The sequence below is a fragment of the Candoia aspera genome, chromosome 7 (assembly GCF_035149785.1).
Source record: "Candoia aspera isolate rCanAsp1 chromosome 7, rCanAsp1.hap2, whole genome shotgun sequence".
Classification (NCBI taxonomy): domain Eukaryota; kingdom Metazoa; phylum Chordata; class Lepidosauria; order Squamata; family Boidae; genus Candoia; species Candoia aspera.
Window position 1 is genome coordinate 81,187,712 of NC_086159.1, and position 12,336 is coordinate 81,200,047.

Sequence of the window (12,336 nt, forward strand, 5' to 3'; positions counted from 1 at the left end):
GTTTCTCAACCTTGGCCCTTTGAAGATGAGTGGACTTCAACTCCCAGAATTCCCCAGCCAGCCATGCTGGCTGGGGAATTCTGGGAGTTGAAGCCATCAAGGGGCCAAGGTTGAGAAACACTGCATTAGGACAAAAAGAGACCTGCTTTTGCTTTGTTCTTAGTTTCTGCTTCAAATGTTGCTTGTTTCCAAAGATTAAGCAATTAACCACCTCAATTGCAACACGGGTACTCTCCCCTTAAAAAAAAATCTTTCCTTCTTTTGGTCTGGGTGATTTTCTCTCTCTCTCTCTATTGTGCAGAATGGAATTTGGAGGAATTTAGGCATTTTTCTTTTTGGTAGGCAGGAGGCATTTAGAGAATCCCCTTTCTGTTGGAAAGAGCAGAGCTGCACCAACCCCTGCCTTGTTTCCAAAGGTTTCTAAGTTGAAAGCAGGGGAGTGGGTGGTTTTTTTGGTTAAAGGGGGGGGGGGTGAAGGACCACCCCTGGATCTAACATCTGCCTCTCAAAAGGGCCTGCCTCCAGACGGTGCTGAGCCTTATGCAAGCGGGATAATTGAAACGGAGGAAGGAAAGAAGGGAGGAAGGAAGGGGGCGTTGGATGAACTCTTTCGAAAATTACTTTTCCCGGCGGGTCCAGCTCCCTTCTCCTCAACCGATCTCGGGCGGCGCGGAGCCCTTTGCCACCAGGAATTAAAGCCTAAGCTTCGGGAGGGGGCGCCGGCGGCAACGCGAGGGAGCGGAGCGGAGCAGAGCAGCTTCCCGCGGGGCCGTTTTCCGCTCTCCGCGGCCTCCCTTCGCCCCGCACCCAGGCATGGACCCTCCGCGCCGGCTGCCGTGGCCGCCGCTCCTCGCGCTCCTGGTCCTGCTGCCCTCCGGCCGGGGACAAGGTAAGGGCGACGCCGCCGGCGGGCAGGCGAGGCGGCGGCGCGAAGGCTGCCAGCCGCCCGGGGAGAGCGCCGCCGGGGCGCGCGCCTCTCTCGGGACGGGGCGGGAGCACGGCGGCTCCGGGCGGCTCCCGCCAGCCCCGCCAGCCGCGCCGCCCCTCCGGCTCGCAGGACGCCGAGCCGCCGCCGGAGGGCAGCGAAGCGAGGCGGGCGTGCCCGCTGCCGCCCCCGCGTGGACGAGCGGGTTCCTGCAGGCCGAGCCGCGTAGCCCGAGTCGGGAGCCGGTGGGGAAGGGAGGGGGCGCCTTTCCCTCCCACCCCGGCTTCGCCTCTCGAGCGGGGAGGCGTGAGAGGGTTCACACGTTCCAAAGCGTTTCAGGCGGGGGCAGTTTTTAAGTGCCGTCGGAGCTGCCTTAACTGAGATCCCTCCAACTTCGTGGGCTGTTTTGGAAATCCTCATTCTGCAGCCAGAAGGGGCGTGGGGGTGGGAGGGCGGCGGGCTGGGGAAGGCCCCCTTCGCCTTGCGGGGAGACAGGCGGATCCCTTCCTTTGTTGTGAAATGGGCTCTTTCTCCCCCCAAATATGGGTCGCGGTGCTTCAGTTGAAGTCGGTGAGATGGGTAGGTCGCAGGGGACCTCAGGAGGTCAAACTGGGGCAGCCGAATTGGGGGGGGGAGCTCAAAATCAGTAGCCCCACTGGAGATGACAGGTATGGAAGTCTAGGACTGAATCCCACTCTCACTTTGGAGAAACAACCCAGAGATCAGGATCAGCACCGCCCATTGAAACAAGAGGACTAACAGTCCTTTCTGTAACATGCTAGCTTCTGTCCCTAGCAAGTTTCTCTTTCCCAGCATTTTCTAACATTCATTCTGGTTTGAGTTCAGCCTTCCAAGCTGGTGTCCTCCAGGTGCCTTGGAATGAAGCCTCCATCATCCTCAGCCAGAATCCAGTTTTGGCTGTGACACCTGAGCTGGAGTCCAGAGCACCTGGAGGACACCCCGCTGGGGAATGCTGGGCCAGTAAAATAATTGGTGCTTTCTTCTTACCTGTGGTGCCTCTTTGGTCTGCGTGATGCTTGATAATGTGCAGAAAACCTTCAAGTGGGAACAGGTTATACCAGCTATCAGGGGATGATTCCCAGCCAACATCCTGGATGATGATTTAGTCAAAAACATCTGGAGGGTGCTGGGTTGAGCCGGGAGTTGTAGAGATGCGAGTGATCCTGGAAAATCCAGAAATTGGACATTGCACTCTATTAATGCTGTATGCTACACATGTATCATTTATGTTTTATGGCTTTAATTTGTTCATTTTGTTGTAAACTGCCCAGAGTCCCCCTCTGGGGGAGATGGGCGGTGACAGAAATTCGAAATATAAGTAAGTAAATAAATAAATAAATGTATTTATGACAAGAATGCCTTAAGCATGGGAAGTGCTGTGTGATGTTTACCTTGAAGATGCTGCTGCTGAACTTTAAACTTTCTTCCTAAACTTTTTAGGTTGGGACAAGGCAGTGAAGTGGCAATGCTAGTTGGAGATCTTAGCATAGATGGGAAAATACTAAGCCATGATGGTTTGAGAGAGGCATGGGGTGCTTTCCTTCATAATGTAGTGACCTCAACCTTTATTCAAACTGGGGCCAAGAGTCTGGGTAGTTATTAATACTTTAGAAACCGTGTGTGAATTTCATTGAAATCGTTGCAACCTTTTTCTAAGTAACTGATATTGGGATGGATTATATCAAGAATACATGTAGGACTTGGTGTCTCTCGGCACCTCCTTAGTTCAGAACAGTGTTTCTCAACTTTAGCAACTTTAAGATGTCTGGACTTCAACTCCCAGAATTCTGGGAGTTGAAGTCCAGACATCTTAAAGTTGCTGAAGTTGAGAAACACTGCTTTAGAATTCTGTTGCCAGCCTCTTCCATTTGCAATCATCTCAATCTTAGGTATAATTTACTTTCTGTGTAGTACTAAGAATTTGACAATGTTGTGGGAAGGAAATGCAACCAAGAAATTATAGCCAGTTGTGGTATTTTGGTGAGCCGGTAGAACAATAACATTTCCTTGTCTTCCATTCTTTAAGCTCATTGCAATTCATACCCATGTAACCCCATTGTGGCATGTTTCTGAAAACCTGCCATGATTGTAGGTGGTTTTTCTTTCTTGCTCATGCCAAAGGGCAACAGCCTCTTATCAGAGAAAGGGCAATGTTAGACAAAGGTTCACCCTTAATTTACATCTAGGCCAGGTGTTCATAGAGAGGTAAAGGGGTGAGTTACATCAAGATGGAAGGGCAGCTGTTCCTCTTGAGGCCTAGGCAGCCTGTGGCTCTCCCTGCATTGTGTCACCTGCAGACTTCATAAATGTCCCCTCCCTCGTCCAGTTCAATCGTGACTCCTCTGGCCCTCCATGAAATTCTCTAGGTGCCATCATTCACCCCTCATTCACACATCCGCCTAACAGCCAACATTTCACCCTTTCATGGAGGAGACCATCATGAGGGTCTGGTTGAATGAAACCTTTTTCTGGGGTCCAGGTTCTGTGGCATTCCCCTGAGTTACTCAGCAACTCTATCAAAGGAGGAGATGAAGTTGGTCTGGCATGATTTAGAAGTTTATAATAAACCAGGGCTAGCTTCTATTAGTGGTAGGAGGTCTATCCAAGTGCTTGCAAACCCTGTTTGCTCATCTGTTCGTGCCCAGTTTGTCATCAAGCGGACTGGTCTGTTATTTCTATGGTCCTCCTCAGGCTCATTCCCTCTGTGAAACTCTAAAGCAGTGTTTCTTCGCTTTGGCAACTTTAAGATGTGTGGACCTCAACTCCCAGAACTGAAGTCCAGTACATGCTGTAGGAATTATAAGATTATAATTGAAATCATCAGTACAGAATATATGTTGCAAGTAAATACGGTGTCTAGAGAAGGGAAATGATAGTTCATTTTACTCTATATTTGTGTGTGTGTATGTGTAAATGAGAGCCAGTTTGGTGTGGTGGTGAAGGCACCAGGTTTGAAAGTGGGAGCCATGGTGTGGTTACATGGGTATGAATTGCAATGAGCTTAAAGAATGGAAGACAAAGAAATGCCCTTGTTCTACTGGCTCACCAAAATACCGCAATTGGCTATAATTTCTGGGTTGCATTTCCTTCCCACAACATTGTTGAATTCTTAGTACTACACAGAAAGTAAATTATACCTAAGAATGAGATGATTGCAAATGGAAGAGGCTGGCAACAGAATCCTAAACCAGTGTTTCTAGAAGCGGGAGTTCTAGTCCCGCCTTAGGCACGAAGCCAGCTGGGTGACCCTGGGCCAGTCACTCTCTCTCAGCCCTAGGAAAGAGGCAATGGCAAACCACCTCCAAAAAACCTTGCCAAGAAAACTGCAGGGACTTGTCCAGGCAGTCTCCAAGAATCAGACACAATTGAACAGATTAAAAAAAAAGTGCATAGCGCGCTCTCTCTCTCTCTCTCTCTCACACACACACATCTACCCACAAGCACATGCACCTGGGCATTTGCTAGACTGCCTTATAATTTTATTGTTTATATTCTGATGAACAAATCTGAATTACAGAAAACTCTGGTGAATAGGAAATGGGGGTAGCGCAATAGCTCCTGAACGGAGGGCTCAGGGGTCAGATCTCCCACCAGACTCCTGTGAGTCGAGAGTGTGTGTGTTTGTGTGTCTTGTGTGTGTTTATGTTTAGACAGGAGTCTGTTTACTGCAGCTCTGCATGATTCCTGTTCTCTCCTGGTCTTTTCCGTTGCCTTCCGGGGGCAATTGCACTGAATGACTCTTCCGTAGCTCTGCATTGAGTGTGAGTGAATTGGCCCATCAAAGTCAGTGCAAACATGCTGCGGCATTGCAATGCTCCTTTGGGGGGGGCGTGTCCTGCACATGTTCCTGTTCCAGCTGTTCTTTGTTTTCAGTGGAAAGGTACGGACGAAGGGGGTCATTCTCACTCAAGACATTTAAAAGGAAGCCTTTTTTGGTAGCTGTGAGGTGTACCTCTGGGTTTAATTCCAAAAAAAGTCTCAAATTCCGTAAGCTTGGACTGGTGTTCGTGTAATTCATTCTTTGGCTGGCTTTCGTTGCATCTGGGTATGCAGCACAGCCAAATTAGTAGTAGTATTAAGTAACCATCTGGAGACGTGTGCACTGAGATCAGCGAGTAAGTTTACGGGTTAACAGCAAAACAATCCAGAACCTTGTGCAATTGTGTGTGTGTCTGTGTGTTTAATGGCAACATCAGTTATAGTGGTAAATGTTACGTTAGGTGTCTTGCATTTGGCTTGGAGCTTCTCAAGTTAAGAAGTCTGTAGCCTTTTGTTTTTCCTAAGCTAAGTGAAGAAAAGAACATAGACTAAACAAACGAGAAAACTTTCAGAAATCTTTAATGTTTTGACAGACTGTTTTCAAAACAGATTAGGAAGGAGAATAATCTCTGCAAAGCACCCCTCCCCCAATTTTTACACAAAATGTGGTTCTATTGTGTGAAAAGCTAAATCTGAAAATGCTAACATTTATTTTTCATCTTTGTTATCGGTGAAAGGCCCTTTGATCCGTATTAGTGCTTTATATAGACAACAAGTATGTACCCCTGCGTCTACACATACTCACACAGCTTTTCTCTTACAGTTATGCAAAGCATAAAAAAAGTAAGAAATAGACAGAGAAATCAAAGGTAGGAGAAAGGAAAGATAATTAAAACTAGTTGACACCAATACCGTTCCTAATCTTCTCCAGCCCTTGGAAACCACTCTTCCTTGCGCTGCGCCCACACACCCCTTCACACATTGCTGCTGTTCTCTAAACTTCTCACTTCTTTTTCAAGATCTTACTGATCCCATCCAAGATTGACTTTCTTGTCTTTCTTTTCCTCTTCCTTCATGTATTTGTTTTGCAGTTTGAGCCTTATTCATTCACTCTCTATGACCAAACCACCCACAAATTCCATTTTTTATCCTGGACTTTTGTATTTATCCCACAACTCTTTGGCACTCATTCATTCTTGAATCAATTTCTTCTTGCTTATCCACACACCCACTTCTTAAGTAACCCATTCCCACTGCATTCAATATCCTTTTATGTTTCTCCTGACATACACAGTTTTCAATTCCATGTAACTTCTGATAAACATTCCTTGCAACAGACCACATACCACCTACTACTTTCCTACCAATACTTTCACTGCTTAACAATTTTCCATCCATTTTCCTATCTTTAGGAAATATTTTCAAAAGATCCACAAATTCTTCTACTGTACTTGCTGTAGTTTCTTACCAGTTATGTGTAATTTGCAATTGTTCTTTCCATTTTCCTGTCAAATACAACTAATTTTCAGGTCTGTATTTCTAGTTGCATTGTATAATCTATTGAACATTCACTGCAAATTAATTAAAATCCAAAAGGGAATTAACCTCAGTCATTAACAATGAAGAATGGGCTGAAAGATAGATTTTAACCTCTTCTGAAATTGTGGTGGAGTGAGAGCCAAACACATCTTTTTATGGAGCTCAATCCGTAGCCTGGAGATGTCCTTTTCCTAGGTAGTTGGTAGTCAGTGTAGACAGTAAGGAGGATGACCTTGACAGAGATAGACCAGATCTGTTACCAAAGTGACAAGGGAAAAAACATGGCTTAAGTCCCAAACAAGAAGGAGGTATGTGCAAGCGACTCAGGTTAATTCACATGAGCATGGGGTAGCGGGGTGGAAGGAAAGCACAGATTTGCGAGATTCTGTTACTATATCAAATGTTAATGAACATAGTTTGAACCTTCTTGTGGAATGGATTTCTTGGTTTGGTCTCCATGGTGGAACTGACAGGGGGCCATCTTCAGAAAAGCTTTTCTTGCTGGTGTTAGTAACTGGGCAGGGTCCTCATAGGAGAGGCAGTGCTGGAGATAATGAGGTCCTCAGTGGTTGAAGAATGGAGAGGTCAACTGGGGCTCCTTAAACTGTGCTGGAGGGCAATTTGCAGCCAGGGCAGATCTTTCAGGACAGGCATGCCTTGATGCCTCCACGTTGCACCAGTCTACAGTCCAGGCACTGCCTCTTTCACCAGTTACAGTTCCAAGCTGTGAGGAAAGCATGTTGCAGTGGTCAAGATGGCCTCTGCCCAAGGTGTAGACAATGGTCACTAAGTGCAAGGAGTTAAGGAGGGGTGGCAGTTGGCGCGCTGGCTGTAACCATGCTCCTGTGCTTCTCCCCATAGCTGTCCCCTGCAAATTCTGTAATAGCTGGGGGTCAAGGAGCGCTCCCAAACTGTGAAGCTGTTATTTCCTAGGGTATGCAATCCTTAGTGAAGGGCTGGAACCACAGAATTAAGCAAAGGGCTTCTTGGGGACAAGGAATAAACTTCTGAGTCCAGATGGGAATAAAGAATGGTACCTTCTCTGTGGTCAGACTGGAAGTTCTTAGCAAAAAGGACAGCAAGGAAGTGTATCGTAATGCTAACACATCCTGCCAAGTGAAAGCTCAGCAACACTGTATGTTCAGTGCCCACCACCTCTCTGGCTCAGTGTTGAGCTGTGGAACTGCTCTGACGCTTGAGGAGCTTCTTCTGGGCTCCCATGGGAACTTGCCTTCCTCTGACTTTAATCCATGCTTCCGTGGCCTGCAGTCTCGAATGAAAGCAAACAGGTCCTATCAACCCAGCCTGCGCATGGAATGGAAGAAACCCGCAGCCATTGGATTGGTAAAGCTGGACCATTACAGAGATCTGTATGTAAGAGAAAATCTACCTAGAGGTTAAGAGAAGGAACCTCTCATTAAAATAAGAGAGGTGTGGTAGGGCATGGATGCTTTTCTTCTCTCAAAAAAAGGCAGACAAGGACTCTAAGAGGGTGTATGAAGACCTGGACAAATATTGGGAATACTTTGAAGAGAATAAATATTTTTACGAGCTGGTTTTTTCTCTCTTTTTTTTATTTTCTGTTTCCCCCCCCCCCCCCCCTGGGTTATATCTGCCTTAAAGTTCACAGTGACATTAGATAGACAATTTTGCCAGGAATCTCCTTCTCCAACTAATGGTGGATGGCGATAATAATTTAGAATAGCTGGCCAAAAGGTTTGGATGCTAAAGGTAATCTGTGCGCCTCACCTGGAGCCATATTTTAAAATCTATTTTTAATTCTTTATAGAGCCTTCTTGGATGGGTTCAGGAATATATGATACAGTATGGTGAAGTCATTGGCCTGCAGCAGGTTGTTGCAAAACACAGCTGCTGCTCTTTCCCACGTCTAGATTTTTATCATAGTCTAGACTACAGCCCTTCGTCATCTGATCCATTTTGGCATCGGATTCATGACAAGGGCTGTCCAGAAAAGAGTCAACATAAGATTTGTGTTGAAACAGACATAATTTTGTAACTGAGAAGGAGGGAAGGCAGCTTTGACTTGATGGCTGTCTTATCCCCCGTGAGTTACTGCTTGGATCCCTTACACCAATGGTGAATTTCTGCCAACTGAAATCCCTCCAAACACAACGGGGTTTTGTGTTTCTTGTTAAGTTGCCATACTTTTTAAAACCGCTAATAGCTTCTAATTCCTCTCCTGCCTTTTGCATATAAACCCACCTCTTGCAAATTATTTGGAGCATTGTTTCATGGGCTGGTGGTTGTCACATGTTCTCCAAATACGACAGCCGAAGCCGGAAGTGACCAGGCATGTCTGTAAATCTGACCTGTTCAGGTAAATAGTGTTAGACAATTCCAGTGGGTAACTTCCAGTTTAGTTTGTACCCGGCGCACTCCTGGTCAGTCCCTGTGTCTAGATCAGATGAGAGGAAACACCCGTCACTCAGTTCAGCCAGCAAAGCTATCGCTGGATGCCTGTCTATTAAACATTAGCAAACATCAAGAGATTAACTGACAAAAACAGGATAAAAATAGCAGGCAAAAACAGGGAAAGGGATGAACAGCAGGCAAGAGATAAAAGGCAGAGGACTTAATAATAACAATCGACATTATCGATATATTATAGAATTTTCCAGTGGAAATAATTAGTAACTCGCATGGAAATTCCCAAAGGGAATGGCTTGGGTTATTCCAGCTTTACCCCTTTTATGTACATAGCAGCAGCAGCAGCAGCACAGAAAGGGAAAGTAGGACACCTGGTGATACCTTCCTCTGTTTTGCAGCATGAAAGAACCAATTTGGTGGAAGGCATGAAGTTTCCAACATATAGTGGGAGACATCACTCTCATTTTTCTACCTGAAAGGTTAATTCCTGGGGAGATGAACACCTGCTTAGCGCTGCCTTGTCTGCTCACCCCATAAAGCACCCACAAAGAGGAGATTTATGGGCAGAGGTTAAAGAGTTAAGATGGCAATCAAGCCTGTGAGATTGAAGCTGTCATGAGTATGGATGGTGAGCAGGAGGGGACCCCTATCCAGGGGGGAAAACGCATGCGTAGTTTAGAGGCTTTGAACTGTCATTCAAAGAAACCCAGAACAGACCTGCCTTGAGTTGGGGGTTTATCTGTCTGGGTTTTCCCACGCTTCTTCAGTTTGGTAGAATTTTCTGTCTACAATAGCAGTTAAATAAAACACTAGAGACTGTCTCCTCATCTCGGCGTGGTCTTTGCTTAGCCGGGACAGAAGCCCTCCTTTCCCACAAGTCACTTCCAGGAACCGAAAAGCGAAAAGCCATTGGTGCAGAAGTACAAGCCGATTCAGGGCCCAACCTCCCCTCCCCACAAGGCATAAGCAGCCTTTTTTGAACAGCTTCCTCAAAATCAAAAAGAGTCTTGTAGGACCCCTTTGGACTAACACGCTTTATTCAAAGGCAGAAGCTTTTGCGACTTTCTTCTTGAGATGCATGGAGTGGCTAAATGGGGGTAGGACTTAAATTGACATGTGGGAGGGGGAAAGGGAGGGTTGGTTTTGCAGATTATCCCTATCTAATCCAGTGTTTCTCAACCTTGGCAACTTTAAGATGGGTAGACTTCAACTCCTGGAATTCCCTAGCCAGCGCATACTGGCTGGGGAATTCTGGGAGTTGAAGTCCACCTTTCTTAAAGTGGGCAAGATTGAGAAATGCTGATCTAATCAATTAACAATTGCAGTGTGATAAAAAACCATGATGTTTGTTGGGACCTTCTGAGGTGGTCTGAAACCTTTTGATGTTTGGCAATCTCTTTGTCAGTGGTGCCACTCAAGTCTTGCTTGTTCCAAAATGGTCATTTTGAGGTCCTGGAAGGTTGAAATGCTCTCGTAATTGCTTTGCCCTTGTTTTGAGTCCGGATGGCGAACTTGCATCCGATTCTTTTGCACAAAGTTTGTCCCATTTATGCTGTGTGGAATTCAGAGGGGCATTGCATGATCTATGATGATCTACGATGATGGCATAAATGATGTTGGAGGAAGAATGTGCGAAGGCGCCTCTAATCTTGTTTGTGAATTTTTTGGAGCCTGTGATGGTGCTGCTGGTGTAGATGTGGGGGCAAAGGAGACAACCGGGGGCTGTTGCAGGGCCTGGATCCCACATCAACATTATTGTCTTGTTGTTTTTTGTTGCTTGTGAGATTCTGCTTCAGGTGGGGTGGTTGTCTGTATGCAGAAGCTGTCCGGCACTCCATGACCCAGCCAGGTTCCCTACAACCAGTCAGTGGGAGAGCACCAAAGACATACCCTCAACTTTGCCCTTCACCTCACCCCATTAGCGTTTCATACATGGGAGGTGAAGTCACTCTTCCATTCCGTAAGGAAGACTCTGTCATGATCACCATTGCGATGCTTGTGACATCGCAACGGCTCGCATGACAATACAGGGAAATGGGTCCCTGGCGGATTAAGGCAAAGGCAACTACGAAACACAAAAGAAAGCAACAGGTGCAGGAAACTAAGTAACAACCGAGACCGGCGGCACAGAAGACAGTGATACAAAGTTGCCAACAAGCAATTGACTAAACAAAAAGAGAGGCGCGCCCGAGCTGTCAAAGGATTAAGAGCCTGATCGCCCGGCAATGAATCATTACCGTTCAGGAAGGCGATCGAGGCGACGCCCGGGGCACAGGGGGGCTTAACGACCTCTCACCTGACAGGGACGAAACCGGTGGGACTCGTGGGACGCACCTGGAATAAGGGGGGTGGAGCACTGACTGGCGCGGGCTATTTAAATCCCATTCCGGTGTGCTCCCCTCACTCTCAGCTTTTTAAAGGCATGCACTCTGTTCCTCAATAAAGCCAGAACCTAAGCCTACGCTAGCATCTGTGTCTTTACTGGATCGCAGGCAGAGCCTGACATAAAGCTGAGAGTCTCAAAAACGAACCTCGCCAGTCTCCACCGGTAAAAATTTTTTCTGCGGGAGAAAACACCGGCGATGACGGAACCGGGGATGGCCATGGAGTTGGCGCTTCACACCGGAGGCGCGAAGGACGCAACGCAAGATGGGGAGACCACCCGACAGCTGCTAGAGTCGGCGCACCTGAGATGGGACACGGGCTCCCTCCCTGCCCACACCGCACCCCAGTTCCAGACCTGGAGCTCCAGCCCGGACTGGAGAGCCCCGATGGAAGACGAAGTCGGGGACCAACAACTCTTCACGTGGGACGGCGGAGCAGGACCCTGGACAGGGACATCCTACACCACCTGGAGACTCCACTACCCCCAAACACCCGAGCAAGGAGTTGCAGGACTGCCGATCGGGTAGCAACAGGCAGCACCGAGGATGGACGACCCTGTCATACCAGACAGGGTCAGCGCCCTGGAAGCCAAGGTACGAGCCCTGGAACACATGCTCCAGTCCATGGCATCGGTGGTGAGCGAGCTCACAAAGACTGCTGTTGCACAGGGGGCAAGAGGGGATCGGGGCACCCTACCCACCCCATCGACAACCACGAGAGGAAGGGGCCAAGCACGGGACTCTTTCACAGGGCTTCGTAGTCCCAGCCCGGTGGGGGTCATCCCTAACCACCCACAGGTGGGGGTCTCGCAAGTTGGGGAATTCGCCAAGGACTTCCCCATGAAGTTTGACTGAGACCCCACGAACCTGTCATTCTGCCTGACGAACGCCAGGAACTACATGGCCCAGTATGGACATTGCTTCAAGACGGAAGCGTCCAAAATCTCGGCAGTGGCCACGAAACTCAAAGGCAGGGCTGCGGACTGGTATGTCCAGATGTTGGAGTCCGGAGCCCCAGCCCTGGCCACTTTTCACAACTTCCTAGCCGCGCTCAAACAATACTTCGAAGACCCCCTGGCAAAGGAAAGGGCCAAGAGTACCCTTAAAGGTCTTTGCCAAGGGAAAAAAGCGGTGGCAGACTACGCTCTCGAGTTCAAGGTCCTAGCGGGTAAAATCCCGGAATGGTCTGAGGCCACCTTGATCGACATGTCACCCTGAAAGTTCACCCTGAAAGGTCACCCTGAAAATGGGCACCCACAGGGAGTCCATAGACTTTGTGGTAACCCCGGTGGGGAAGCCCATAGTGGTGCTGGGGATCCC

General features: G+C 47.8%; 1 protein-coding gene across 2 annotated transcripts in view; it reads left to right on the forward strand.

Annotated features, from left to right (window-relative positions):
* Positions 1 to 308: 308 nt before the first annotated feature.
* The window catches only part of FBLN1 (fibulin 1), a 73,348-nt gene continuing 61,320 nt past the window's right edge, over positions 309 to 12,336 (forward strand). For both annotated transcript variants that reach the window (XM_063308334.1, XM_063308335.1), the window contains exon 1: positions 309 to 889. In XM_063308334.1, coding sequence (XP_063164404.1) covers positions 814 to 889 — 76 coding nt within the window. In that variant the 5' untranslated portion in view covers positions 309 to 813. The remainder of the gene's footprint in view (positions 890 to 12,336) is intronic.